The sequence below is a fragment of the Drosophila mauritiana genome, chromosome X (assembly GCF_004382145.1).
Source record: "Drosophila mauritiana strain mau12 chromosome X, ASM438214v1, whole genome shotgun sequence".
Taxonomy (NCBI): Eukaryota; Metazoa; Arthropoda; class Insecta; order Diptera; family Drosophilidae; genus Drosophila; species Drosophila mauritiana.
The window spans coordinates 14,872,701-14,900,394 of record NC_046672.1 but is presented as its reverse complement, the minus strand read 5'-3'; the positions used below and the strand labels follow the sequence as shown (position 1 = coordinate 14,900,394).

General features: G+C 43.3%; 3 protein-coding genes across 16 annotated transcripts; 2 read left to right on the top strand and 1 right to left on the bottom strand.

Annotated features, from left to right (window-relative positions):
* Nucleotides 1-274: 274 nt before the first annotated feature.
* Nucleotides 275-4,886, top strand: LOC117147044 (probable cytochrome P450 4s3). Its single transcript, XM_033313790.1, has 4 exons — nucleotides 275-1,040; nucleotides 1,333-1,786; nucleotides 1,876-2,585; nucleotides 3,073-4,886. Exons 1-4 carry the CDS (start codon nucleotides 890-892, stop codon nucleotides 3,246-3,248), a joined length of 1,491 nt encoding a protein of 496 aa, XP_033169681.1. The 5' UTR covers nucleotides 275-889; the 3' UTR covers nucleotides 3,249-4,886.
* Nucleotides 4,887-5,142: 256 nt separating this feature from the next.
* LOC117147042 (MAP kinase-activating death domain protein) lies at nucleotides 5,143-27,436 on the bottom strand. Of its 14 annotated transcripts, none has more exons than XM_033313774.1 (23): nucleotides 27,169-27,436; nucleotides 23,775-23,912; nucleotides 23,186-23,598; nucleotides 22,537-23,080; nucleotides 22,122-22,483; nucleotides 21,937-22,063; nucleotides 20,398-20,430; nucleotides 19,765-19,859; nucleotides 18,508-19,645; nucleotides 18,236-18,439; nucleotides 17,979-18,029; nucleotides 16,989-17,358; nucleotides 16,543-16,928; nucleotides 15,999-16,481; nucleotides 15,484-15,579; nucleotides 14,913-15,170; nucleotides 14,614-14,853; nucleotides 14,278-14,550; nucleotides 14,041-14,208; nucleotides 10,763-10,771; nucleotides 7,468-7,540; nucleotides 7,345-7,391; nucleotides 5,143-6,157 (listed from the first exon to the last, which is right to left on the bottom strand). In XM_033313774.1, the coding sequence occupies exons 2-23, from the start codon at nucleotides 23,895-23,897 to the stop codon at nucleotides 5,180-5,182; spliced, it is 6,471 nt and encodes a 2,156-aa protein (XP_033169665.1). In that variant the 5' UTR covers nucleotides 23,898-23,912; nucleotides 27,169-27,436; the 3' UTR covers nucleotides 5,143-5,179. The 14 variants fall into 14 exon arrangements, with proteins under 14 accessions (XP_033169665.1, XP_033169669.1, XP_033169670.1 ...); XM_033313778.1 differs by having other exon boundaries at nucleotides 22,537-23,056; XM_033313779.1 differs by having other exon boundaries at nucleotides 22,537-23,047.
* On the top strand, nucleotides 21,274-21,832 carry LOC117147045. Its single transcript, XM_033313791.1, has one exon. It carries the CDS (start codon nucleotides 21,283-21,285, stop codon nucleotides 21,715-21,717), a length of 435 nt encoding a protein of 144 aa, XP_033169682.1. The 5' UTR covers nucleotides 21,274-21,282; the 3' UTR covers nucleotides 21,718-21,832.
* Nucleotides 27,437-27,694: the final 258 nt, after the last annotated feature.

Sequence of the window (27,694 nt, the reverse complement as noted above, 5' to 3'; positions counted from 1 at the left end):
AATGATAGCCCCTGACACGTTCCGTCGTCCAGCTCCATGGGATCCTCAATTTGGCGAGCGATTCGCTACACCTGTTCGATCGTATGCATACCTTTGTATACTTTTCATGGAATTGAAATATGCAGTTGAAAGGTTTGGGCTACATGCTCATATATCAATAATAATAGATAGTATTAAACAGCTATATTCATCTTTTTAGCACTCAAAATTGTACCTTTTTTCACTCTGAAATTCCCCGCTTAATATGTACGTTCTCATTTAGTTCGTTTTTCGTCATAATCTAGTTTCGAGCACGTAATTTTTTGTTTATGACCAAAGTGTTTTTGGGCGCACTTTGAACAATTAATCAGATTGCCTACGCAATATTTTGTAGCTGTTTGTAGGTCAAAAAGTGGTCCGATATGAAAAACGAAGAAGAATGGCAAAAAGTGAAGAAAAGAGAACTTGTAAAATGGTATACGAAGAAAACAAAATAAATACCGGTTCATTAAAGATATGAGGCAGTGTTAGTAGGAATAATTAATAAACTATTCATGCTACAAGCCGAAGTGATGCTACATATTTTCGGAATCACGAGCGCACATCCGTTCGCATAAACCTATCGCCAATCGGAGGGCATCCAGAGTGCCCCACCTTGGCCATCTGCTATCTGTCGAGAACCAGAGCTCGGCCCATATACCACATACACAGCATATTATACCCCCAGACCCACAAATCAGACAGCTGCGTTCCAGTGCGAATTAGTTGCAAACGAGCCGCATCGTCGAGCAGTTCGCCAGCAAAGTCGTCGAGTATCGCGAGCTCATCACATTACGAAGTTTTCACTTGATTTATATAGCCGTCGTTTTTGGGGTCGTTGAGCCAGTTGTGGACTGAACTCGGTGGCGAAATGAGCACTTTGGCACTGGTGGCGTTCGTCCTTTGGGCAACTTTTCTGCGCTACCTACCCAAGATTCTGAATTTTCTCAGACTTCAGAGATTTGCGAAAACCCTGCCGGGTCCCACGATCGGCGAACTGATTGCCAATGTTAAGAAAGGCGGTGAGTTTGTGCAAAAAGACTTGAATAAGTGAATTCAATACCCATGAAATTGTTCTACATTTTATCACGCATACGCAGCGTTGCCCTCGCTGCTGTAAATCTACTCGCATGCAATTGGCATAACTTATAAGGTCGTTAGTTCTACTTTAAATTACTTTTGCTATCTTTTTGACTTCGTAATATTATGTGTGCTTTATGATTTAGCTAACAACAATTATAAGTTAAATTATAGACTCTTTTAGCTATATAGAATACGTTTATACAACTAAAGTCACCTTTTTTCGCTACCCAGAGATCCTCAACTGGCTGAAGGAACTGAGGGAGAAGCATGGTCCGGTATTCCGCATCTGGTTTGGCAAGGATCTGATGGTGATGTTCACGGATCCGGAGGACATCAAGCAGCTGCTCGGCAACAACCAGTTGCTGACCAAGTCGCGGAACTACGAGCTGCTCGAGCCCTGGCTGGGCAAGGGTCTGCTCACGAATGGCGGCGAGTCCTGGCATCGTCGCCGAAAGCTCCTCACTCCGGGCTTCCATTTCCGCATCCTTGGCGAGTTCAAGGAGCCCATGGAGGAGAACTGCCGCATCCTGGTGCGTCGGCTGAGGACCAAGGCCAATGGCGATTCCTTCGACATCTATCCCTATATTACCCTGTTCGCCCTGGACGCCATCTGCGAGACGGCCATGGGCATCAAGAAGCACGCCCAGCTACAGAGCGATTCCGAATATGTGCAGGCTGTTCAATCGTAAGTATACATTTTAAAACTGCTTAAATGAGCGAAAGTTCCCGCGATTTGATTTATAATCATATCTTTTATTTACCTCTTAACCACAGTATTTGCCGTGTGATGCACAAGCAGAGCTTCTCCTTCTGGCAGCGACTCAACGTGTTCTTCAAGCACACAAAGCCCGGAAAAGAGCGAGAGGCAGCTCTAAAGGTGCTCCACGACGAGACCAATCGGGTAATTCGGCTGCGTCGTGCGCAGCTCATCCAGGAGCGCAACGAATCCAGAAGCCCAAAAGCGGAGCAGGACGATGTGGGCGCCAAGCGGCGACTGGCCTTCCTCGACATGCTGCTGCTCACCCAAATGGATGGCGGTGCGGAGCTGAGCGACACCGATATTCGCGAGGAGGTGGACACTTTCATGTTCGAGGGCCATGACACCACCAGTTCGGCCATCGCCTTCGCCCTGAGTTTGCTGTCCAAAAATCCGGATGTGCAGCAGCGTGCCTTCGAGGAGGCCAGCGAACTGGAGGGCAGGGAGAAGGAATCGATGCCCTATCTGGAGGCGGTGATCAAGGAGACGCTGCGCATCTACCCCTCGGTGCCGTTCTTCTCGAGGAAAGTCCTCGAGGATCTGGAGGTGGGCAAGTTGACGGTGCCCAAGGGCGCCTCGATAAGCTGCCTCATCTACATGCTCCATCGTGATCCCAAGAACTTTCCCGATCCCGAGCGATTCGATCCCGATCGCTTCCTGCTCAACGAGAAGCAAATGCATCCGTTCGCCTTCGCCGCTTTCAGTGCGGGACCCAGAAATTGCATAGGTAAGATCATCTAGTCACTTACTTACCCTGAAAAAGTTTGTTCTTAAAACTTCAAAGTTAAAATCACAGGTCACAGAACCCGAAAATACATTTTAGAAATTGCGATTTCAAATTCGTACTACATAAGGAGTGAAGGTCATTCGAATTGCTTCCAAAAAAACATTTCTTAATTTAAACAATTGATAAGAACGAAAAGCTTTCGGATGCCTGGTTCACAAGAAGATCACACTGTTTAAAATAGGTTTATTTATTATTAGAGTAATGGAAATATATTTATAAATTAATTGTTGATAATGCCAAGATTATTTCATAATGCACATCACTCACAGCTCAAAGTTCATAAACATGAGCTGAACATTTATGAAAACACAATGCAGCTAAAGATTATTTTGAAGAAGTGCCCAAAAACTAAATGCTTTTAAAAGAATTTAGTACTTACCGTTGTTTGTTGATATGACTCTAGTTTAACTTGTTTGTTTGCTTTCAGGTCAAAAGTTTGCCATGTTGGAGTTGAAGACCTCGCTATCGATGCTCCTGAGAAGCTATCGGTTCCTGCCCGACGGGGATCATCAGCCAAAGCCGTTGGCCGAATTGGTCACAAAAAGTGGAAATGGCATTCGACTTCGGATCTTGCCACGGGATGAGAACGGAACGACAGCATAAAGCCATTATCTCAATATGATTGCTAGTTTTTTAGGGCACCACCATCATGTCTAGATTAGGGTTAAGCTAACGATATAGTGAACAATGAAAAACAATTTTAGCGTAGTGACGCAGTTTGAGAAGCCCAGCTGGGGGCCCATTTCTTATCACTTACAACCTTGCCATATAGATTAGAAAAACTTTGATCATTGTTTTTTTGTTTTTTTTTTTTTGTTTTTTTCTTTGTTTATTTCTCGCTTTGAACTTTGAAAAATACAATCGATCATATACATATATACACGGCTAAAGAGGTATATATATATGTGCATGTATATGGGTGCGCTGGGCTTTATTTGTGGTTAACATCCAGAGCCAGCAAACAAAAAAATAGTTATATTTGTGTATATATATTTAGATATATATATATATATTTGTGTGTGCATTTTGGATGTACGCCGTTCTCGTTCTACAAACTACATACACAGACACATACTTATTGCTCTCCAGAGTCCCCGTTAATCCAAAACTCTCCGTCGTCCGTGCTCGTGTTCCCTGACAATTCCTTAAACTACCGATCCCAAGAGATCTGAACTTAGGACCACTTCTTGCTGCCATACCATCTCTTAATATTTTCTGTACGAACTAGTTAAATTCCTTTACCATAAATATATATTTATATATATTTACTTTATGTATGATCGTAGCTGTCTGATAGATATTCACATAAACATACGCTTGGGGTGTTAATATTATTATTTTGTTTGTTTGAATTTAGTTGGTATAGTATACTATATCCCTAACTAGATTGCCTTCAATTTCCGTTTGTGTTTCGTTTGTTTTGTGCCCTCTCAAAGGGCCCACAGTGAAGTCAAGTCCCGATCTGAGTGTATATATATGTATGTATGCATATATATTTGTCATTATCTATGTTTTAGGTAGTCGTAAGCGAGTTTTTGTTTTTGTTTGGCGCTTTCTGCCTTAAAGCTTAGCAGGAAACAATTCGTCTATGGGATTAGTTAGAGGCGGCTAATGATATGATTTGGCTAAAGTATAATCGAATACGGTACATATATATACGGTATATATATATGTATATGTATATAGCATAACTGATGGATCGCGGGGCTTTCGCGATCCGTGCGGAAGAGGAAGATTGGAAAATACTGTTACTTTGGCTCTAGAGACCGAGGACAATGCCACGTTTATGCGCACGCTTAAGTTTAAGATCCATTTTGATACTTCGTGTATTTACAGACAGCAAAACCTTGCAATTTTGTAACATAATTTGTTCACCACTATGTTTAAATAAATATATATTCATAGAGTTGATTGTTTTGTCTTTAAGCACTAAGTCTACTTCTTTGAAAAGAACTTTAATTTAAATTTATTCTTGACTTACTAAAAGGTTGCAAATGTGAAAGTTGTTTGAAATTGAGATCTGAACTGATCAAAGCGTTGTGGCATTAGAAAAGGTTTTGACAAAATCTTCATTTAATGTTATTATTTATTTTTAAACTTCATCGATACGTTGGTCATTACTTAATGTTCCTTTTTATACATGTTCTTTACTTTGACCTCTTATACTTTTTCCCTCCATAAAGAGGGTACAAATATTTTAACAATTTTGAAATATGTTGTGTTCAAAGAAGCTAGATGTATTTATATTATGCGCATAAACGTGGCACCTTTTTCTGGCTGGTTTTTGTGGAGGGTAACATGGATCAGGAAAGCCCCGCTTGGAATGATGAACCGTCTTAGTCGGTCGACTGCCGGGATCACAGCCAGGGGATGCAGATGGTGCGGCAGACGTCACGTCGATGGGCATGTGGGTGTGGCTCCTCGCCCATCTGTCCGCCGCCACCGCCTCCTGCCCCTGGATTGGCCCCGCCCCCTGGTCCGCCGCCACCACCTCCGCCTCCGCCGCCTCCAAACTTGAAGAACGAACTCCTTCGTCAGTGCTTGCGATGGGCCTGCGGTGAAGCGCTGGCAATGGAGCCCGATGCCGAACCGGAGCCGGAACTGGAGCCGGATATCGAACCGGAGCCGGATCCGTAACCGGGCTCAGCCTCCGGCATTGACTGCAGCACAGCGGCGACGCTGCCGTGACTGGCGCGCTGCTGCGACTGCGAATGCCCGGGATGATTGGAGGCGGACGATGATGACATAGATGCCGATGTGGATGATGACAAGGTGGATGCCCTGGCCAGTCCACTGTGCCGCTTGGGTATCACGAAGGGCGGCGGCGGCTGTGGCGTATACTGTGGCGGTGTGGAGTTTGCCGATGCCTGGCGGACAAAGGATCGGGCCGCCGGTACCGATCCGCTTCGTGAAATGGACCCCGTGCGCGGCGGTATGGCCGGTGGTGGTCCGGGTGGAGCGGACATGGGTGTCCGTAGCTTTGGCGGCGGTGATGAGATCGAGGCCAGGCTTTCCGTGGAAGGTTGCGATGGTACGCGCGGCGGCAATTGCGGCAGCTTGGCGGGATTGGATGTGGGTGGAGCGGGAGTGGGGAGAACTGGCACAGTGACCGGACAAGTGACAGATGCGGTTGCAACCTGTGCTGGCATCCTGGCCTGCGGCTGCACCGTGGACATGGTGATGGTGGGCTTCTGCATGGGCACCGTGTGGCGTATGGAGATGCTGCCGGCCTGCGATTTGCCCGTCATCCGGTTGGGATTGACTTGTCCGGCTGGAGCAGTTGTTGTGGGCACTGCAGATGCTACTGCTGTGGGCTGATGTTGCTGCGTGGTCGGTTGATGTGGCTGCTGCTGCTGCGGCTGCTGATGTTGCTGTTGCTGCTGGTGCTTTTGCTTCTGCTGGGCATGAATGTCCTGGATTTGCGGAGTGATGACCACCGGATTCTTCTTCTGATCCTGACCGGCGGCCACGTAGGAGAATACGCACAGCACCGAGTAGCAAATCTGATCGGACTACGGAGCGTATACGTAATTTTTAAGTGCTGCTTTAATGGCCACATTCTTGTTTTTCAAAATGAACAGTGTCTTTCGTTTTCTGAGTGAGGTGGATGGTTGGTTTTTCTTTGGTGGGTGGTGCTTGCACAACACAACAAGGCAGGAAAGCATAATTAAAAGCATGCGTCTCACAAAATTGGAAGTAGAGACAACTAACAAAAATAAGTAAAAAAAAGAAACGAAGTAAAAAATGTGGAAAACATTCTTTTAAAATAAAATCACGATAAGCCAAACTAAAATACTATTTTTGTTGTTTATGCTTTGATTTTTGTTGTGGTGTTTCTCGTTCAGATGTCACAGGAAATACATACATACAAAGGAGTTACATAAAAAGGATTTTTGATTTTATTTACATAGATTTCACAGATTAGGCACATTATTTATACGCTCGCCAGCGGTGGTTCCTTCGTTTCCAGTGGGTCCACAGGCTTAGCTGTATCCGATTCCATCGTTCCAGTTATGCTTTTGTTGGTGACTGTACCTCGCTCGCCATTAAGATGACAGATGTAGGCAAACTGCACGGAGGTAACGCGATGGAAGCTCAAGACAATTTCCGACGCCTTTGGTTTCAATTACACATTCGGGTGTTTCAATTTCAGTTTCAAATTTAATTGGTGAAGGTTATTTTGCGGTGTGTTCGTATTATATTTTGTTTTGATGACATATGAGTGGTGTTATTGGTGTTTTGTGTGTTGTTGTAGCAGGCATTGTTTGTTGTTGAGTAGTTGAGTTGTCGTTGACATAGAAATATATTCACAGAAAACGAATGCAAATAACCAAAGGGTAAACGAAAACGGAAAGAAAAGAAAAATCGAAAATCAAAGAGATTATCTCAATATCGTATATACAAACTGTCGGTGCAATTGAATGTGCCATATCATACAGTGGTAAACAAATTCTGAAATCTCCATATATGCAGATATATTGATATACATATGTACATATATTGAGATGGGCTTGGGGCTCACATTTGATTTGTACAGAAATTTGCATAACTCGGCAGGCTTAAGCAAGTTTATGTACATTTAATCGATTAACGATAGTTCCGGAACGGAACGGGATGCAACTCGGAACAAGTGGTGCGAAGTGCATGATGGCTGTGTTGGCGAATAGTGGTTGATTTGTAGTTTAGTTAAGTCACTTACCATGCTCGACTGGTACTTTCGTTGAATGAGATTGCGCGTCTTGGGATCTGAAAAAGCAGATAATACAAGGGTATTACTTTGGTTTGGAAACAATCGCAAGAGTACAACTTATACAGTACTTACTGTACTCCTCCAGTACAAAAATGCCACCCTTCTGGGTGAAGCACTTGCGGATGTGGTCCAATCGGACGAAGAACTGAAATACGGGCGGAGAATGGAATCAGTTAAGCTTCGATGCCAAACAACTTTTATTCTTTCTTTGGCTTCAAGGCTCCGTTGCAAAACGGAACGCAAGAATGGAACATAACGGAAAGGGGGAAACGAAACGAAACGAAATCAAGCAAAACGGAACGCAACTTAAAATAACGGTAACGGAATGCAAATTATAAGGCGGTTCAAACCAAAAAGCTTTCACACAAACGCTGTTCAACAGAGGAAGAGACTGGTTGATAGGCAGAGTGGGAGTTAGAGAGAGATAGTTGGAGAGCGTTGGAACAGAGATAGCATTTACGCGTGGGCAGTAAAATGTAATAAATTATAGCAACTGGGAGGTTTTTGGCGGATTCCTTGAAAAGTTTTCATATTTTGTTTTTTTTATTGTATCGTCAATAGTACAGTTACCAACCCAACCAAACGAAACGGTACGGTACGGTATTGGAACACAAGCAAGCAGGCAGGCAGGCAAACAAAAGCTAAATGCTACGCAAGCGCATGGGCCAATCTAATCGATGCAGGCAGCAAGACAAGGACACCAAGTACAGTTAACGACATTTATTTATGTACACGGCACGCATCAAGTGCTTTTGGCGATAATCAGTGCTCAGGACTTAAAATGAAATTAAACCAAACGCAATATTAAATCAAATGGAATGGCAGAACTAAAAACTTAAAGGAATTCAACGGAGGGACTCAGACCGATTGAGTTAGAGACAGAAAGAGAATGCAGCAAAATCAAATGAAAGTTTGGTAATTAGTTAGTTTTACTTGCTATTTTTTATTGTAAAAAATAATTTTTCTTCCATATTAAATGTTATTTTTAAGTTTTTTTGTTTGATAGGACGTTTCCAATTAGCACTTGTGAGATGGTCGTATACTAGGTAGTTTGAATTTTGGATACGGAGAAGCATTGGTTCTATGCATAATTATGGTTTATATTGACGAGAGTTGTTCTCCTGAGCAACCCCAAATTGCACTAATACAAACGCTAAATGAATAAAGTTAGGTACAGTGTTGGGTGTCCGAGTGTGTGTACTTCTCTATAGAAGTGGTTTGAATATAAAAAAAAGTATTTAAAACAAATATTTATTTCGTTTTTAAATGGGTTATATCATAGGATTCTCTGAGGGCAACCCGTTTATTCCGTGAAAAGCAATAAATAGATTTAAGTAGAGATTTTTGGTACAGTCGCTCTTACAAAACGTTGGTCGATGGGTTTATAGAGATTTTGTAGCTTTATAGGGTGAATGTATAGGAGATATAGGAGTAAGGGATAATTACATGTAACAGCATGCAGCATGTGGCGCTACCACTAAGAACCAGTGAATATAATCGGAATAGGATCAATATTGAGCATCCTACTCAAACAGTTTACTATACTCTATACTATTTTTTTTTTTTTTTGGCTCGATATCAAAGGCTTGAAGAAGATAAACAGAGGTAGAGGAGACAGGCTGAAAATGAGTAAATTAGAAATAGAAAAAGAGCGAGAGATGGGGAAAAGAAGGGCGGAAAAGCCAGACTTTTAGCAATAGCTTATAGATATTGAAAAGAAAATTCCAGCAGTTGTGGTAGTTAGCTTACGACTATATTAATGGGGTTTCTAAGTGGGAATTTTACCTCTAAGTGTACGGTATAATTATCTGTTTGTCTCATTTTATTTAATACTTTCCTTTGGTTTCTTAATTAATAAACTACAACTACAATTTGCGTTTAATTCTTTGCTAAACAAGTAACTCTACACAAGCAAACTCAAAATCAACACTAAGTAATCTTTATTGGTCTATTGTTGGTAACTCGGTTTTGGTTGTCTGGCACACTCTATAAAGGAACTAGAAGGAAAGGTAATAGCAAAATGATGTTGGACACAGGGTTTGTAATTAATTTGTAGTGATCTGAATACTATATTATTTTAATGCTATCTTTACTAAAAAGATGTGATAGTATCTTCATGACCACTAAACAAACCCTGCATCATTTTCAAAAGGTTTTCTAAGTGCTTAGGGGCTGCTTTCCCTCCAAGTGAAAGGTCATCTAACTTTGGCCGCAACCAACGAAAATTAATGTACGGAACTAAGCGGAATAGAACGGAAAGTAACGAAACGAAATGGAATGGATCAGTACAGCCACGTGTATATTCAAGTATATATGTTATATTTGTGTGTGTTATATAACTAAAATCGTGATCATGTCTAGTTAAATGGTTATCTACTTATAGAAAGGATATCGGACAGACTAGGACATATGCAAGTGTGGTGAATTGTGTTAGACTGTGGTGAATTCGGGTGCAGTCCTTGCCAGGACTTTAAAGTGATTGCACTTAAACTGTGCAGTGTGCTAAGCATGCTTAGGTTCAAAGTCTGGAGATTTTCCTTTGAGCCCAGTGTGACCATCTATGAGTTGGGCGAAGAGTGTGACCATTCATTATTTTGAAGTCTTGTGTTATTTTTGTGTGTGCTGTTAAATTAAAAATAATCAAAAATCGCTGGTGGCTTGGTAAATGAAAATCGATAATGTGTCGACAACTGGGGGCGCAAATGATAATTGGGTAAATCTAACGTTAATCAATTACAGTAATCAACAATTGATAATCGGCAATCGGTAATCGGCATTAAGGTATACAAAGTGTACGGCTCAGTTTCAATTCAATTCAATCAAGTTCAATTCAACAAACAAACCAACTAACCAACCAACCAATCAATCAACCAACAGTTCAAAAACGAAAATCTCAGTTGGATTAGAGAGATAGCGAGAGATATAGAGAATAAAACACAAATAATATGGGTAAATAATTTACATTATGGTATATATATTATTTGCGGCTTAAGGTTTAAATTCAATATCAACTACAAATTTTTGGTTTTTGTTTTTTTTTTTAACTGTTTAATGCCATATCAGATTATTTTGTATACTTTTTTGGTTTTTACCTTTATTGGGTGAGTGAAAGTGAAGGATAAAATCAAGTGTTATGAACGCAAAAGAGTCCAAGTTAAAACTTAAGGGCAACGCAAACTAAAATATATATTTACTATTTTTCTTTGTTTTCATATAAAAGGGCAGATTGGTTCAGTGGGTGGTTGAGGTGGGGAAAAGAGGATGGGTTCAGGGATTGGGTGGGTGGTGGACAGCAGGGCATTTAAAGAACAATAGTTGCTTATAAATTTAAGTTCAAATATAACAAGAAATTGGTTCATTGCAATACCTCGAAATCCTTTATCGTTTTTTCAGACATTTTCAGATCGTTTTATCATAGATTTTTGATTATATTTCGATTTTTGATTTGGTTTTTGGGTTTTGTTTTTGTTATCGTTTGAAAAGTAGACCAATCATTGGAATAATACAATTCAATTCGGTTCAGTTTGGTTTCGGATCGGATCGGTACGTTCCGAATACGGAACGTGATTTTTGGTTGGTCCACAAAGGAGGGAGAGCGAGCAACGGTGCAGCGTTCCGCGTTCGACAGAGAATATCAAACAAACAACAAAGAAAATTATAAAAAGGAAAGTTGAGAAAACTGTTTTTTAAACTGTTCATTCAAATATTTTTGTTTCATTTTATTTTCTGTTCAAATTTCTAAATTGCTGGCGAATTTTGTATTATTTTTGTATATATTTTGATTTTTTGTAGGTAGACTAAATAGAAACGATATGAAATGTGGTTGTTGTTGCTGTTGTTGTTATGTTAGAGTCGTTTGCTTAAAGACGGTGGGACATTATTTTTGGGGAGTTTCAATTTCGGTTTCGGTTTCGGTTTTGGTATCGGTATCGATATTGCCTATCGGCTTTACAACGGTAAATGTGGAGATTTCATGGGGTAGGAAATGTCTACTATAGCTTAAATTACTTTTGCTGTTTGTACTTGTTGTTTTTAGTTATCATACTTAAGAAACAATTTGGCATAAAATCACTACCATAAATTAAAACTGAATGTAAGAACGCAATCGAATTGAAATGGAACGAAATGGAACAATGGAACCGAAAATTGCGTAAGACAGAAAATTCTGAGCTCACGTAGACTTCTTATATATCGCATATATAACACGGAAAAGAGAAAGATTCAGATTTAGAAGAAAGATAGACAGAGACAGATATATATATATATTTATATATAAAAAGGAAGTTATTTATATATGTATATACGCACATATGTCAATAGAAATAGCAAAATTAGAGACAGGAAACCAAAAAAAAAAATTAAAACCAACCAAATCGAACTCAAAACGAAAAAACAAAGCACTTTAGAGGATTTTGCACAAGGACCATCTCAAAAGTTACCAGCTTAGAATATTTTTGTTTCTTGCTAAACAATATTTTTTTTCGATGCATTGCTTTTTCTATGTCATACATATATATGAATATATATAGATTTATTATTTTGGTTTTCAATAGCGAGCTCCAAAAGGTTAACATAAATAAATAAGAAAAATATAAAATAAATAATTACCAATATACCTTAATTTTAACCCAGAACCAATTAGACCCTTGTGCTACAATTGTTTTTTCCCGTATCAAAGAATTGAGGGTATTCTATATATATACAGAAAACAAATCACTTTGCCAAAGTAATGAACAAGGGACATACGAAATTGAATAGACTCCAATAACGTTCGAGGGACCTATTCGAAATATTCGAGGCAAAGGTTTAAATGTTACTTAATAATTGCTTGTAGTTTAAGTTGTTCTTAAGGTAAATCGATTTTTATGTGGATATGAGGAACACTTTAGTCGTGGGTGCTTCGAGGGTACATACATACAAATATCGTTTTTGTTTTCTATGAAGTACAGTACTCTTAGGAACGATACTAGTCGGTAATCGTAAATCGGTAAATTTGTAATCTGAGTAATCGATAATAAAGACAATCAAAATGAGATAAAGATGACAATATTAACATATCAAACGGTGAGTATAAGTAACCAAACGTAAGGATCGTTAGAATGACAATCGTAATCGAAAAGAATGAAAAGGAGAATTGGGATTTTTTATTTTTCTTTTGCTATTGGTTTTGATGGCGTTATCATTGAATCGGTTAGGTAATAAATAAAATAGAGAGTATAATGAATACAGCATTCAGTACATTCACTAGCACAATATATGGGTATGATATAGATGGATTTTTCTGCATATATATATATTTATTTGTTCATATATACTTTCACTTGATCGATTAGAAATTGGATAAGATAAAAGATTCGATTGATTTTTCAATTTTTTGTGGATTATATAATGACTTAGGAATAATATAAGTAGATATATAAGAAGGCGAGTCAAAATAAAATGCCAAAACCAAAGCCAATGAACAAAAGAGAAAGAGTTAGAGCGAGATAGATAGATAAAGAGAGACAGAGAGAGATCGGTAAAATATAATACGTAGTTGGGTTTAGCTTGGGTAGTTGGATAGGTGGAGACGGGGTTCCGGTTATTGCTAACAAATGAAAAGACCCGAAAAGAATCGACTCAGTCGTCGATAAAGTCCGATATCCAGACCTTCTTGGCCAGGAATATAGAGGTTAACATATATTCTCACATTCAGTTTCGGTTATAGACACCATAGCATTATTTTTTATTATTATTTTCAAAGCAGACTGGGCGGACCTACACAAGTCTCCTATAATCTGTTTCGGTTGATCATTCAAATTAGTATTAGGTTAGACATATCAGAAAGGCATGAACTGAAAACGAACATATTTGATATATATATTTATACATAGAGATGTATATTGAGAGGGCCCTTGATCTTGATGCAGTCGATACACACACACAAGAAGAAAATTATTGGTAATTGATCGAACTAATACATCGTAAGGAAAAGAAACCAAAGAAAGCTAGACGGAAATGAAAACTGAACCAAACCGAAACGAAATGAAACGTAACGACTGAAAACGAAACACGGAAACGAAGGCAGTGGGAGTATGTATCGATATCTGGACAGATAGACGCGAATTTGTACGAGTATAGTCCTAGTTTAACTCTGGATTATTTAGGTGACCCAGGTGAACACCATTTGTGGCGTTATATTGGGTAATCCAATTGAGGCGTATATATCTTTTTTCTTCAATCTGTATGTAAATCCCGTCATTTTTGGGGTCTGGTGTTCCATTGGTATGATATTGGTTGACCCAGATCAACACCATTCAGGCGACACCCTTTGCTTTTCTATTCGCTGTTTGGTGACCCAAACAGCGAAATAAAAATGTCAAGGTCTTTCATTTATGCTTCGGATTAAGGAAGTTTATCATAAGCTTACAGTGTATCTGTACTCAATTATATATGGATCTGGTTTGAGGGATTCGTATTGGGAAATATATGCGTTGCTTGATGAGGAGTGGTGTACAAAAAAAAACGAATACTAGTAGTTTGAGGCATTCGGAGATGAAGCTGGTTGGTTGTGTATAAGTTTTGGGTGTGTTACAATGTTTTGTGTATGCCAAGTGTTGGTGGGGAATTTGATTTTTAGCAAGCCTATATATCTCTGGCACTCACCTTGCTGTTGGAGAACAACAAACCGACACCCTCGAGGCACACCTGCAGCAGGCCGCCCTCGCCTGTGTTCATGTCCTGAACGGGAAACTCGCCGCCCAGCTCGGGCACATTGGTGGGCGTGCCGCCCCGCTCCATGGCCTCCTTGATGCAATTGTACAGCTCCTTGCACTGTACGGGAAAAGCGTAATCGTTGCTATGCTGGGCTATATCTTTACTTGACCAACTAATAACACTCACCTTTCGTGTGTAGTATTTGTGCAATTGCGTCTGACCGCCATTGCGGCGCCACAGGCAGAGCAGCTTGGTCTTGGGTGAATAGGTCATGTTGACCAGCCGCTCGTACCACCAGCGCTCCACAATGGTGCCATCCACTGATCGCAGTACCAGACCATCGTCCCGCACCTCCATGAATCGTAGTGGTCCATTCACATCCGTGCCCTGGTGGACGGTGAAGCTCTGGCGGTGCAGCAATCGTGAACCCAGGGGCTTTAGATCAATGTCATTTCCGTTCTGCAACAACAAAGTGTATTTTACAAAACATATAAATCAGGCCTTCTTAACTCTATAACCTACCAGATTGTTTATCTGATCGACGACATTGTGTACCTCTTGGGAATACACCAAGCCAATATGACTCTTTCCAAGAAGGCGACGAATCTTGCGTCGGATCTCGTCCTTGGCGACATTCAGCATCACCAGGATGGCCGTCAGATTGTAGAGCATTGTGGATAGCAAACGATCCTCGTCGTGTTCAAGACGCTTGCGCTCCGATTCACTTAGGGATTTGTAGCGCTCCATCATTTCAATAGGACCCTGTGAAATAATAGAAGCATTAATGGAATGAAGTCCACCATTGCCAAACAAACACTCACCTGATCCATGCCGATCATATCACGCTCCTGACTAACAGCGTCGAGGAAGGCATCCTCCCAGAATTGCATTTGGTTCCAAAGATTGAGGCGATCCTTGCCCAGCAACCCTTCGAAGAGATAAACCCGCGGACTGTCCGGCGAGGGAGAAGATGACGTGTTGATCAGGTGTCCTCCAGTATAACGAAATCCGGCACTTAGCGTTGACTTGCCCGACCATAGATTGCCAGAGCTCTTTTTCGAATCCTTCGACGTGGTTGTCTGCAAAATGAATTTCGGCTTAGATTTGGTCGGAAATTTTGGTTTTCGAACCAGATTTAGGACAATCGAGGATAAGGACTCTTAAGTTTAATATATCTACCCAAAGCTTGTTACAGGAAATGGTAGACAACTAGGAAGGGAAGGTTGTTGCGGAGCTTTTAGAATGATTTCCCGTATGAAGATTTTAATGGCAGCCAGATTTCTCTTTCGGTTTAAAGAGGTTTCTGTTTTTGTGCCAACTTCAGAATATTCATTTTTCTCCAAAAAATTCAATGGATAACTTGCCGTATTTTTGACCCTCTGGTGTACTTACATTTTCGTACTCGGTGTCAGAAACCGTGGATCGGCAGCTGGAGGGCAAGCGTACGCCCAAGCTGACAACGGAAAGCGCACCCGTGGAGCCAGCAGCCTACGGATTACACACTATGAGTGTTAGAGTACTCTACAATCGGGTATATCGGTTGGACGGTAACGATACGGGATGTAGGCGGAGCGGGTGGCGGTTACGAATATATAGATACGGTTGAGAGGATACGGTGGGAGGATCGGCAGACTACATCGATTGACACTCGCTATGTGACATACATACATGTATATGTTACATACTGGTGGATACTGATATATGCTAATTGGTACTGATTTAGCTATTTACTGAAATGCTGATAGGCGAGTCTACGATACGATATATATATATATATATACACACTGAGCGAAATACAGGATTGGTTTGGCAAGCTGAGTACAATTTGCATTGATGGAATGGACGGCTATAAATGACTGAGTGGGCTATTCATATCTCAAGGAAATACATCGAGCAACACAACTTACATCTGAATCGAAGGAGGTGAGCATGTTCTTCAAGGCACTTCTTTTCTGCGACAGCATGTCCTTGAACATCTCCGTGGTGGACTGGCCATCCTGGCTGTCCGCCGACGACAATCGCCGGTTGATCGGTGCTCCCGAATGCGAACCACCTGGTCCACCGTGTGCCAATTGAGTGGAACTCTTTCGTGATTCCTGCGGCGATGCCCATTCACTGCCCAATGCCGAGTGGGAGCCGTTCGGCGAGCTAGGCGATCGCAGGTTCTCTCTACTGCCCATGGGACTGGCGGCGTGACTGGAGAGCAGGCTGGAGGACATGTCGCTGCCTTCGTTGATCTCCTTGCTCCAGTAATGCGTGTGGGCTACCTCCATCAACTGGAACACAGAAGCCATACCGCCCAGGCCGAAATTCGCAAAGGTCACGTCCAACCCGCCGGCTATGGCCTGGATGCACTTCAGCATACCCTTCCACACGGGCTTCGTCACGCACTTGAGGGATAAACGATGGTGTTACCTTGGTACTTCAATATCTCAAATATTTTAAGCTTACCACATCGTCAATATGATCATCTGGGGCAATCTTCTTGTCCAGCGTCTTATTGAGCTTGCTGAGCACCAGTGTGCGATAGGACTCGTCCTCCATTAGTTTCTTAAACCGATTGAGCTTCAGCCAACCGACTCCCTCTCCAGCGAGCACCTGATTGGTCACATCCTTGAGGAAGGTCTGATTCTCGGCATTACTGTGCGAACGCTCCTGGTTTTGCTGGCGGGTCAGCTCCTCTTGTGTTTGCCTAGGACCCGAATGCTTGATCAACGGCGTCCGCTCCACGAGTCCCTTGCGTCCAGGAAATGGATCGAAGTTAATGCCAGATTTGGCCTTCCCAGAGGATACGTTAGGTTGCTTTTGCTGTACAGGAACCTGCTTTTGTTGGCTCTCTGCAAGAATAGCATGTGTGATCAGAAATTCCTTTTAGAACATCTTTAAATGTTACTTACTTTTACCAAACATGCCCGAGAACATGGTCGATGTGGATGAGGCTAGCCCATTGAAATCCGTCCCAATCGCGGAGAAGAAGTTGTTGCCACCACCCTGGCCGCCAGATTGCTGCACCTGTTTGTGTGTCGCCAGCTGCGATCCTGGTGACTTTGGCGGTGGTCCAGCACCGCCCGCCGAATGCTCCTCGATCTTAATGATGCCCTTCTTGGTGGCAGCCTCCTTGGCCGTTTTGGTAAGATCGCCCAGCGTCGATTTGCCCACATATGTGAGATCTTCGAGGGTATTCTTGCTCACCCCAGCCGCCTGTTTGGACACTTCCAGGGCCTGCTTCGAAGCCTCTCCAGCTGCCTTTTTTGCGTGCAGCGTAAACTATGGATCCGAAATCGAATACGTATTAGTAATCAAGACCTAAATTGGTTGGTATTCCAAGACTACACAATCGCCTAAGTGGTGCTAACAATCAAAGCTTGAGTCCCTCAACCCCAAGTGATACCGGATTGAGGTCTAGTTTGAAGCAATCTACAATGTCACTACGAGTTCCATGGGGGGAATTACAAATCTGCGGAAAGGTGTGGTGAGGATGTGGGTGTCAGGATGCTTCAAGGAGGGATTTAGTCTCAGTTCTTGTTGGAAGTGTGGGTGTATTTGAATGATAAAAAAAAACATGTTACTGTTTGGATAAAAATTTAAAAAAATATTCTATGTACTTGGATGAGTAGCCTAAAATAGTGTCTAGAGAAATGAGTAGCGCATGTCATTTCCTAAAATTCCTTAAATAATTTCGTACATGGGGTGAAATGGGTATAATGTACTGTAACCTAATTGATATTAGGCCATGACTAGACTCACTTTGTTCAATTAATGATGTGTGTGTGTATGTAGTGTACAATGTGATGAATAGAGAAGTGGTATAAGATTAAGGCAATGTTCATGAAAGCGTGGTGGGATCGATTTTGGATGGGATGGGACAGTGCGGCGGGAGTACCAACCTTTTCGAAGGTATGACGCATTTTGTCGTCAAGATCTTCGTCCAGCGCATGCTACAGTACGGTACATTTATGTCAGGTTCAATTAACCAACGCAAATAATCCATTTAAATTAATAAAACAAATAAAGAAGAAAAAGTCCAAATAATAATCACGTTGACGGACGGAAAGAAAGGCAAGAAAATCAGATCAACGATCATAGTACAACAGCACATCTAGTTAAAGAACCAGCCCATAGAAAGAACCTTAATTTTACTCACCTTATCCACATGGGCCAGTAGACCCTCCTGGCTGCTCTGACGCGTTGTTTCGCGCACCAGTTCCTTGGCATGGGAGGCAAAGTTCTCGAATAGGGAGCTCTGGGAACTCTGACGTCCGGGACTGCTGGAGCTGGAGCCGGAACTACCAGTTCGGGCCAGGATATTGCTTACTCCAGGCTGCTTCACCGGTGGCGTTAGTGGTGGCTATTGATTAGGTAACATTATTGAGAAATAAATCAGCTACCCTAAAGATTCAATAAACCTTTACTTACCGGAATCTTCTTTTCAGGTCGCGACTCGGAGTCGCTGGGATGTCTTTGTAATTTCGAACCGGCGGCTATGGTCTTGCTCGTCGCCGTGGATACCGTGTCAGATTCCTGTTCAATGCTTGCCATCTTAATTGTGGCCTCCAGTCGCATGGCCAACGGAGTGGCCAACTCGAAACTGGGTGCAGCCGCTCCACTGCCAACTGTAGTCGATCCCAGAGTTTGTCCGCCCTTCGGCTGGAAATCAAACTCCGAATCGCGATTGAAGCTGGGCGAACTCAGATCCGAGCGACTGGAGGATGAGGACACAGGGCTATCGGCACGCTCCTCATCCTCCTCCTCTTTGCTGGCCACCGCATCGGCAATGCCTTCGGGATACTGCAGCTTGCTGGGCGGATGATAGACCAAGGCCGGATCCAAATTCGAGGAGAGAGTCTGAGGAACAACATGTGGCCGATTGTAAGACCCAAAGACATCATGCAGGCTGGGCGAAAGATCGGAGGAAGCCATTTCCGAGACAAAATCACTGAGTGAGCTGTACGATGAGCTACTACTATCCGCTCCCTCTGAATCCGAACCACTCTCGTCCGTCGGCTGGCACTCGAGTTGTTTCAGCGATCGTAGGGCTCCATTCAGTGAGCTGCCATCGTCCCACACCGAAAATCGGATGGGGGTCAAAGCGTGAGCGAACCACTTGGGCTTATCGCCCACCTGCATGGGATCCATAACGCCAGTCTGCACTCGAAGGAACGCCACATTCGTGGGCGTTAGTGACCATTCGGCCAGGAACTCTACGGCCTGAGTTCTGGCAAATTGATTCAGGAACTGCGAGGCTCTTGGTCGGGATCGTAGGAAACTATTGATCTGGAATGCCACCACTGGACGTGGATATAGCCGCAAAGTGCGCGTGTGCTCAGCGAAATTAGCCAATGTATTTTGAGCATTGAAAAATCGCACCATCGCCACCCGCGTGGCCACGTCCACGGAATCCACATCCGTACCGTAAACGAATGGATTGAGGGCTGGTGAATTCATCGGGCTCGGTTGGCGGGAACTAATCGTTCCTTGGGCGGACATCGAGTTCCGTTGACTGGCCTGCGCCGAGTGAGGAGGCGTCTGGAGGGGAAGTCTCACTTGAGAAACCCTGTTTGATAATCAGAAAAAAGACATCAGGTTAAGGATAAGAGTCAAGGACATCTTTAAGACTTAACAAACTCTTTTTGAACCTCTGTGGTAGTCTTGTCTTAAGACTTTAATACTTACCCTAGCAACGGTGGTTCCTGAAGACTATCCCGCACCGATGGTAATAGCTGTTGTGAGGAGACCGCCGTATTTGTGGCCGTCATCGAGGTAAGTGCCTGTGGAACAATCCATTTATAGCAATTAGCACGGTGTTAATTTGAAGACTAGCCATCTAAATGAGGACTCCAACTTGTCTAACTATTAGATTTTGGGGGGGGATTTTTGGAAAGCTTTTTGGGGGCGTAAGGCCACTTCAGTTAGGTACTCAGGTAGATATAGAAGTTGATAAACGGAGGGGAAGAAGGAAAGACTGGCAGAGCATGCACACACGAAACACGTAACACTAAGGACAGCGACTGATAGGTTGAGAATATGATAGGAGTTTAGCCCCTTGAAAGTTGAACCTAGCTAACTGAGAGCCCAACTTCGAGCTCCGATTTTGAAAAGTTCAACATTAAGAGAGGGTCGTTACGTCTATGTAGAATGACTGTGCATGCGGTTAGTTCTATGTTCTATGTCAAGTACTTTATCGTTACGAATATTCACATATAGCTAGTATAATAAATATGGATTATGTTTAGTATGTACAAACGGTTTCAACTCAAATATAACGATAAACCAAACGTAGTTAACACTTTTGCGAACGATATTTACACCAAGTCCAGCTTCATCCATCAATAGCATAGCCTGCCCATGTTGTTGTTGTAGATATACGATTTGTTGTTGTTGTTGTTGTTGTAGTAGTTGATGTTGTTGTAGTTAAAGTTGTGATCGAGTATTATAAATTTCATATAACAGATAATGCATGAGTGTAAAAAGTATAGCATTAGAGTAGAGACAGAGATGGACACACATCGATAGGCAGAAAGGGAGGCAGTGAGTACACAAAAAAAAAACACAATAAAAGAAAGAGAGAGATAGAGAATTGTACAAGTGTAAGAGGAGTTTGTTAATGAGATATAGAAACAAATTCAAATTATAATATCGCTGGGGTGCTCTCTTCATATATATTTGCTCTGTGACAGGCCACAGAATGTGGAAAGATATATATCATTTGAATTAAAACAATCACACCAAAGTTGAATGGAGCAATGATAACGATTATATGACAGCGATAACGTTAGCTACAATGAGTAACCGCCATTTCAGATGCATCTGCTCTGAGGAATACAACTTTTGGTTAAATTCTTCCCAGAAGCAGATACATTTTCGGGAAACATCGGGTAAATAGACATGGAAAAGCGATATCCAGTTGTGTGCCGCGAGTATTTATAACGATTATAGAATATAAAACCGCGTGACAATGCCTTAAGTTGACACACATATTCTTTAAATTCTGGAAATTCACCAACTTTATATTTTGATCTGGCTATAAATATTTAAACATTAAAAAAAAAAATTCCAAGCATTATCCTTATTGAAACTCCAGAAAATCAGAAGCCCTTGAGTTTTACTTCAATCATAATCGAATCACTAGCCCGATGTCGGTGCCTTCATATTCATAAATATTCTCATCCGTTGTAGTGATCAGTTAGTACCATGAACAATCCCCACATCGCCTTGTTATCGGCCGTGCAGGCCAACGATACGCGCCATAATGCCACGCTACGTTCCCAGAGTCGTCCCACGGATCCACGCCTGGAGCAACTGATTGTCTATCGGGCTGTGCTGCAGCATCTGCTGCTGCAGAAGGCCCACTATGACAACGAGCGGGAGCTGGAACTCCGGCGTCTCAAGCGATTCCGCAGCGAGGGAGCCAACGAGCGCCGTTTGCAGATCCAGGAGCAAGTGCTCAAGAAGGCGCAGGGCATGCTGCCTGGCATCGTTTTCAAAATGCGCAACGAGGTGGACAAGCTGAAGCGCTTCCTCGACATCGACAAGGAGCAGGAGCTGCGCCAACTGGACACCACCCTCTACGACAACTGCGTCGAGCTACTCAATAACTGTCAATCTTCCCTGGAAAACATTAATTGAGCTGCCAAGTTAAATTTCAACATTCTCGTTTGTCAAATTAAATAGTGCAAGCAAGAAATATAAAAAAAATATATAACCCTTCATTATGCAAGTAATATATTACTCCCATTTTATGCTTGGGTGAATTTCCAAAATTTAGAAAAATATTTTCATTGCATCCATTAGATTTCAGAAATTTGGTTATATACAGGAGTTTAGGGCTAGGGCTTTTGGGCTTACCTGCTTGAGGTGGTTCTTCAGAATGGTGCCCTCGGGCTCAGGTAGCGGTGGTATTTCTTCGTAGCCACCAGTCGGTGGCGTCAGTTTGGTGGAGTCCAAGTCGACTACCCAAATGTCATCCGGTAGACTAAAAAGAATCTGTTGTTACAATACAATTTTCTTCAATAACCAGATGTTCATCATACCGGAAGTTCTTTTTGTAGACCAAGAACGAGGCGGGCACCCCGATGACAAAGGGCGTAGGTGCTAACAGTAGCTGCTCCGCACAACTTAGGCAGGTGGGCAGCAGCGGGATGACCGGGAACATGTACTCCAGCGGATACAGCATAGTGACGAAGGCCATTACCGACATGGAGAGGGCGTTATAGTCGCGCGACTGGAACAGCACCTTGTTCTCCTGCATGATCAGAGTCCATACCTTCAGGCACGTCTCCACGCCGAGCAACTCCAGCGGCAGATGGAGCGGGAAGTCCACCAGAGAGAAGCGAGTGTGGTCAGGCAATGCAAACAGCAGGGGCTCATGCACCGTCGGCGACAGCACCTCAACCTAGAAGGAAACGTGATATGTTTTAGGTATAACAAATGATCCCAACCACTCACCTCAACTCTGGTCGATCCTGGCACAGGAACCGGCGTGGAGAGAAGTCGCAGGATCCAGGTTTCGATTTCGCGCACATCGTGCAGTACAATCGAGGGCGTGGCATCGCTGACATGGCCCGTCAGCACCGTCCATACATTGTCCCGGTTGATCTTTTGGGAGGCACCAACCCGCTTCGGCGAAGAGGATTCGTTGCAAGCATCGATGAGCTTCTTGAGGATGAAGAGGCATTCGCGGAAGGTGGTGAAGAACGGATGATGCGAGATGATGCACAGCGAGGTGAGCGACTGGTTGCGCAGCTTCGTCCTCTTTCGCGAGGCCCGCGGCGATGGGGAATGACTGCCGCCGGACTCGGAGTCAGCCGAGGGAGCCATCAGACCCAGTTTGGGCACTGCCGGGCTCGCCGACGGATGATGCGGCTGGTGGTGCGAGTGGTGTGAGTGCAGGCGCTGCTGGTCCGAATCGCGACGCGAGGTCAGTTCACGGTCCGAATCGCTAGGCGCTACGTTACTTCTGTAGTCGCTAGAAGAAGTTAAGAGGCCGTAACTATTATGGAAATGGTTTGAGATGCGTTAGACAGGCTTTAGCATAAGAAAAAAAATATACTCTTATCACCACATCGCCCACATCCGTCTGGCACACAACACTTGCCTGCTAAATGCCGAATCCGAGCTGCGTTCCATGCTCTTGCGCCACGACTCCCTCCTGAAGGCCGACGACCGTCTTCCACCGCGCCCTCCGCCTCCGGCTCCTCCTCCAGCGCCGCCCCCATGGCCACCAGGTCCTCCATTACCCGGACGATCGTTGCCAGCTGCTGCCGATCCCGCCGCCGAACTAGGTCGCTCAATGGGACGGTAGAAGTTCACGCATATGCCATAGCGTGTCTTGCCCGAATCCTTGTCGGTCAGCGCGAATACAAAGGAGGTCATGTCCCGAATGGCCGAGCCAGTGCGTCGAGGTCCAACGCTGGTGCAACCCTCCGGCTGGCAAAAGTACACCATGTCCAGGGGCAGCGGGAAATCCGCATGATCCGAGGGGGGATAGCGACGCAGCAGGTCGGGCACCTGCGACAGATTATAATTAAAACAAACATAATTAACATTAAATAATAATATGACATTTAAATATAAAATCAGTCTAGAGCCAGTTCTTATGCTCTCCTGTAAAGTATGGCACTTGTACGCTGTAATCCGCAGAAAGTGATAACTCGAGCAACCTACATAATCAATGGACGACTTACCTGCACTGGCGGGGCCTTGAGGCCCTGCAGTCCTTTCGGCATCGGAGGCGTCGTGTGGGCACCCACTATGGCCATGTAGTCCACCAGACGGGGACAGAGGGAGGCTTTCTGCTGGTCCGACATCCTGGATTGTGTTTGCTGTCATTGAAAGGCAGAGGGGGAAATGCGAAAACATGAGTTGCCATGACAGTAAAGATGACGAGAAAAGGATTATTTATCCAAGGACTGTTGCATGTAAAAGAGTTTCAAGGCTGATATTGTTAGCAGTCAGGCAAAAGCTTATTAAAAAGTGAAATCCCCCTCAGGGACACCCAACTAAGTAGCTGTCGTGTTGTTTCCTCATACAGATATTATATTTTAGTTTGATTTGATTTAAGTCTTACATGACTTTCTAGTTTTTCGCATCCTTTTAGGTAAATCAAATTAATCAAGGCACGACAGCTCCTTTGGAATTCCACAGATTTCGGGTTAAAGTCAGTCAGTCAACCCAGTGGCCTTTTCTTTGTTGGCTCATGACCTTGCCGCTGGCAAAATTGTCGGGATAAAGAAGGCGGGATGCCAATGGAGACGAGCTGGGGAGGGCAAACAAAGCCAGGTCGAGTAAATTGAATGTCAAAGCAGAAATACTTTAAAGTGCCCAATCACAAATTGCAAATCCCCATTGACGTCAGTGGGAGTGAGCTATTGCTGGGTTCTGGGCCCTTAAGGTGGCAAAATGTACTGTGGGTGGTCCAAAGAATGCCAATTTAGCCCGCTTGGCATGCGAATCCCTTCGTAACTCGCCACGTGGAATTTGTCCCAAGGACGAGGGCAAATGAAGAAAATGGAAGGAAAGAACGCGATGCTATATTAAAATCCACAGCCAACACAGCGCATCCATCACAAATGAATATCATTGACAGGCAACGCGCACTCGGAATAAGTCAAGTATTTCTTAATCGGATGAGCACCAAGTGAACGATGGCATTCTATAATGAAAGCCATCATTCACTGAGTGCCTTTAAGTTATAGGATGCCTGAACCTCTTTCTTTTAATGAAGGTCCTTTATTTCGGTGTGAGACTCTTAAGCTTTTCAAAGTCATGTAATATAAGTACACAGACATTTTACATTAAACATACATACTTGAGAGAGTGGAACACTTAGTGCTTTGTTTGAGGCCGCGGAAAACTTTTCCACCAAAGGACGCCCGCGTTCACTTGGTCAACCAGTTCGTCAGTCCACCTCCCACCACATGTCAGGGCGAATCATGTCAAGGCTACAGCTGCAACCCCAACCTCCGGGTAACGCGTTCCGCGAAAAGGAAGAACCCACTGAGGGGATGCCACTTTGCGGAGACCCCATACCATCCTTAGACCGCAGACTCCGCGAAATGACATCAGCCTGGACGTGACAGGCGTTACAATATTAATACCAATCCCTATTTCCCATTCCCGGACTCTTTTCGACTACGGTTAAAAATAGTCCAGAGTAGCGGGGATAAGAGCGAAACTGTCATTAACCGAAAAATTGTCAACGTCGCGGACAGCGTGCGTATTATGAAATCACCCGCCATCGGAATCGGAGATGTGACGCGTGGCATGCGTTCTGATTGCGTGGTTTCAAGTGCTCCAAGAACTTCTAGCCGTCACTTGAGACTGAAAGTCCTAATATGGCGTTAGGACACTTCCCAAAAAGTCCGCTAAATGGCGCCAAACCTATTTTCTGACCAGTCACTTGAGACTTTCGGGGCGACACAGCTTGGAAATGAAATGGAATACGTTGAAAAGGTACTTAACATAGTGGTGTGGTTTTTGGATGTATCTTTTACGTCATATGTAGCTTCTGGCACTGTTATTACATTCAATAAGTAATAAGACTATTAAGCCATTTATAAAGTAATTATAGAAGAAATTAAACTGAACCAGGAAATGCACGCATTCTACATTGGTAGTTGGCAACTGACAATAGAAGTCTATAACAATCGTACTTTCTTTCAAGCCGGATATAGCAAATAAAGCTTTTCTCGACGTGTGTCTAGGCCCCAATTGTGCCTATCGTCGTACAAGGCGCCTCAGGGTAAGACACACGACGGAATGCAATGGAATTCCTTCGCTGAATTAAGCGAAAGCGTAGAAAAGGAAAACGTCCATGGAAGCTGAGCGGAGCTCGAAGAAAAAAGAATGCATTTTTCTCTTAAAAGCCCTCCTGTCACCACTCGAGCCACTTAGAGTGGGCGGCCTGTCTGTAAGCCAGCCGAGTTCTGGTTTGCAATTTCCATTCAACACCCACATCTCCAGCTTCTACTTCTGCATTATTTTTTCATCATTTTTTTGTTGCCCTGTTTCATCTGCATCTCCTGCTCCAATGGTGTGAATGACTTGTTGTTGGCCCGCTTGTTTTGTTGTTCTGCACGTGCCATCGCTGGGGGGCGGGGCACTGGACTTCGGATGGTGGATGGTGGTTCCTCCTGGCCATGGTATCATAAAATCAATAAAGGGCTCGGCAATTGCATTCCCTGACAACAAGCTGAAGCCACATCATCATGTTTGATTACATATGCATGTACATATATAGTATATATCGTACATCAAGGCCAAACCAAAAATGTTGATGCCCAATGGTCTTATCATTCGGGTATTAACATGCCCCAATCAAAGTACGATAACGCTCAAAACAATAGCACTGCTTTCTTTTATAAACAATTCTCGTATTTAAAAGGAAACATACATAGTACTATATTATGCAAGTATTTGGTCCAAATGTGTGTTAATTATTTAGCCAAACTTAATCATAATCTGCCAACTAGCTCTCCATTAGTCAAGTCTATAATTGTTCTTAATTGGAAATGTCTTGGAACAACCCCTACAATAATGTTTGTAGATAATGTAAGCTTAGTCAATTATGGGTACATGTTTTCTGGGGGGAGGGGCTATTATTGTGACCGCAGCTGTGGCTGTATGTACAATCCACGGTATGCAAAAACCCGGGAACAAGCAATATGCTAAGTGAAATGCCTTGGATGTCGGGTTTTTCGGCCCTGACAAAACTCCCGCATAAATTCCGAGTACTCTGTGCTCAAAAGTATGCTACCGATTTTGGCCCCAAAATATATGCGCAGAACACAACACCGAGATGTGTGTATGTGTATATGCGGAATGTGGATAAAAGGGGGCGGACAAGGCTAAGCAGCAGCGACACACACACACACACATACCGAGTAAATTTGTACGTTCTAGCGTACGCAACAAGGTCACTGGAAAAATCGTTAAGAACGAAAAAAAATACACACTCGACGGCGGAATAGAAACAACAATGATACAGTAAATGCCTTGTATATACAATTTTACATGTACGTACTCATATAAGTACTTTGGGGCTCTTGATTTTTTGGAATTTTATATTGAAACACTCACCTTAATGTGCTAGTTATTGTTTGCTTAACTTCAGTAGGTAGTTATAGGTAGTTTCCCATCAGATGGTTGCATTCTGCTGACATGGCTGAGCACGCACAAAAATCACCGGACCAATCACTATACCTATGTCTTTTCAATTGTACAAAACAGCAAAAAAAATATATTGGCTCTTCTTTGCTCAGCTCTCGTGGTCAGTTGCAGGCGAAGGACCTCTGTGTAGCAGGTCGTTGAGCTTCTGATTCTCTGTAGCTGACTGCGCGATGGCCGTGGTGTGACTGAATTTTCTGGCCGTCGGGCCGAGCAACTTAACCAAAGGACGCCAAGCCAAGCCCATACCCACCGCAGTGCCCCTGCTCGGGCGCTAGTGCAATGTGCGTGGTGGTGTTGAAATTCCTCTGCTCTGTTCGAACTGAAAAAGTACCGTTGCGAATGAAACGAAGCGATACGAAGGCTGCCGAATAGCACTTCCATTCCGCACTTGTTGGATTCTCGCATTTCTGCGCATGTCCCGCACATTGAAGTTGGT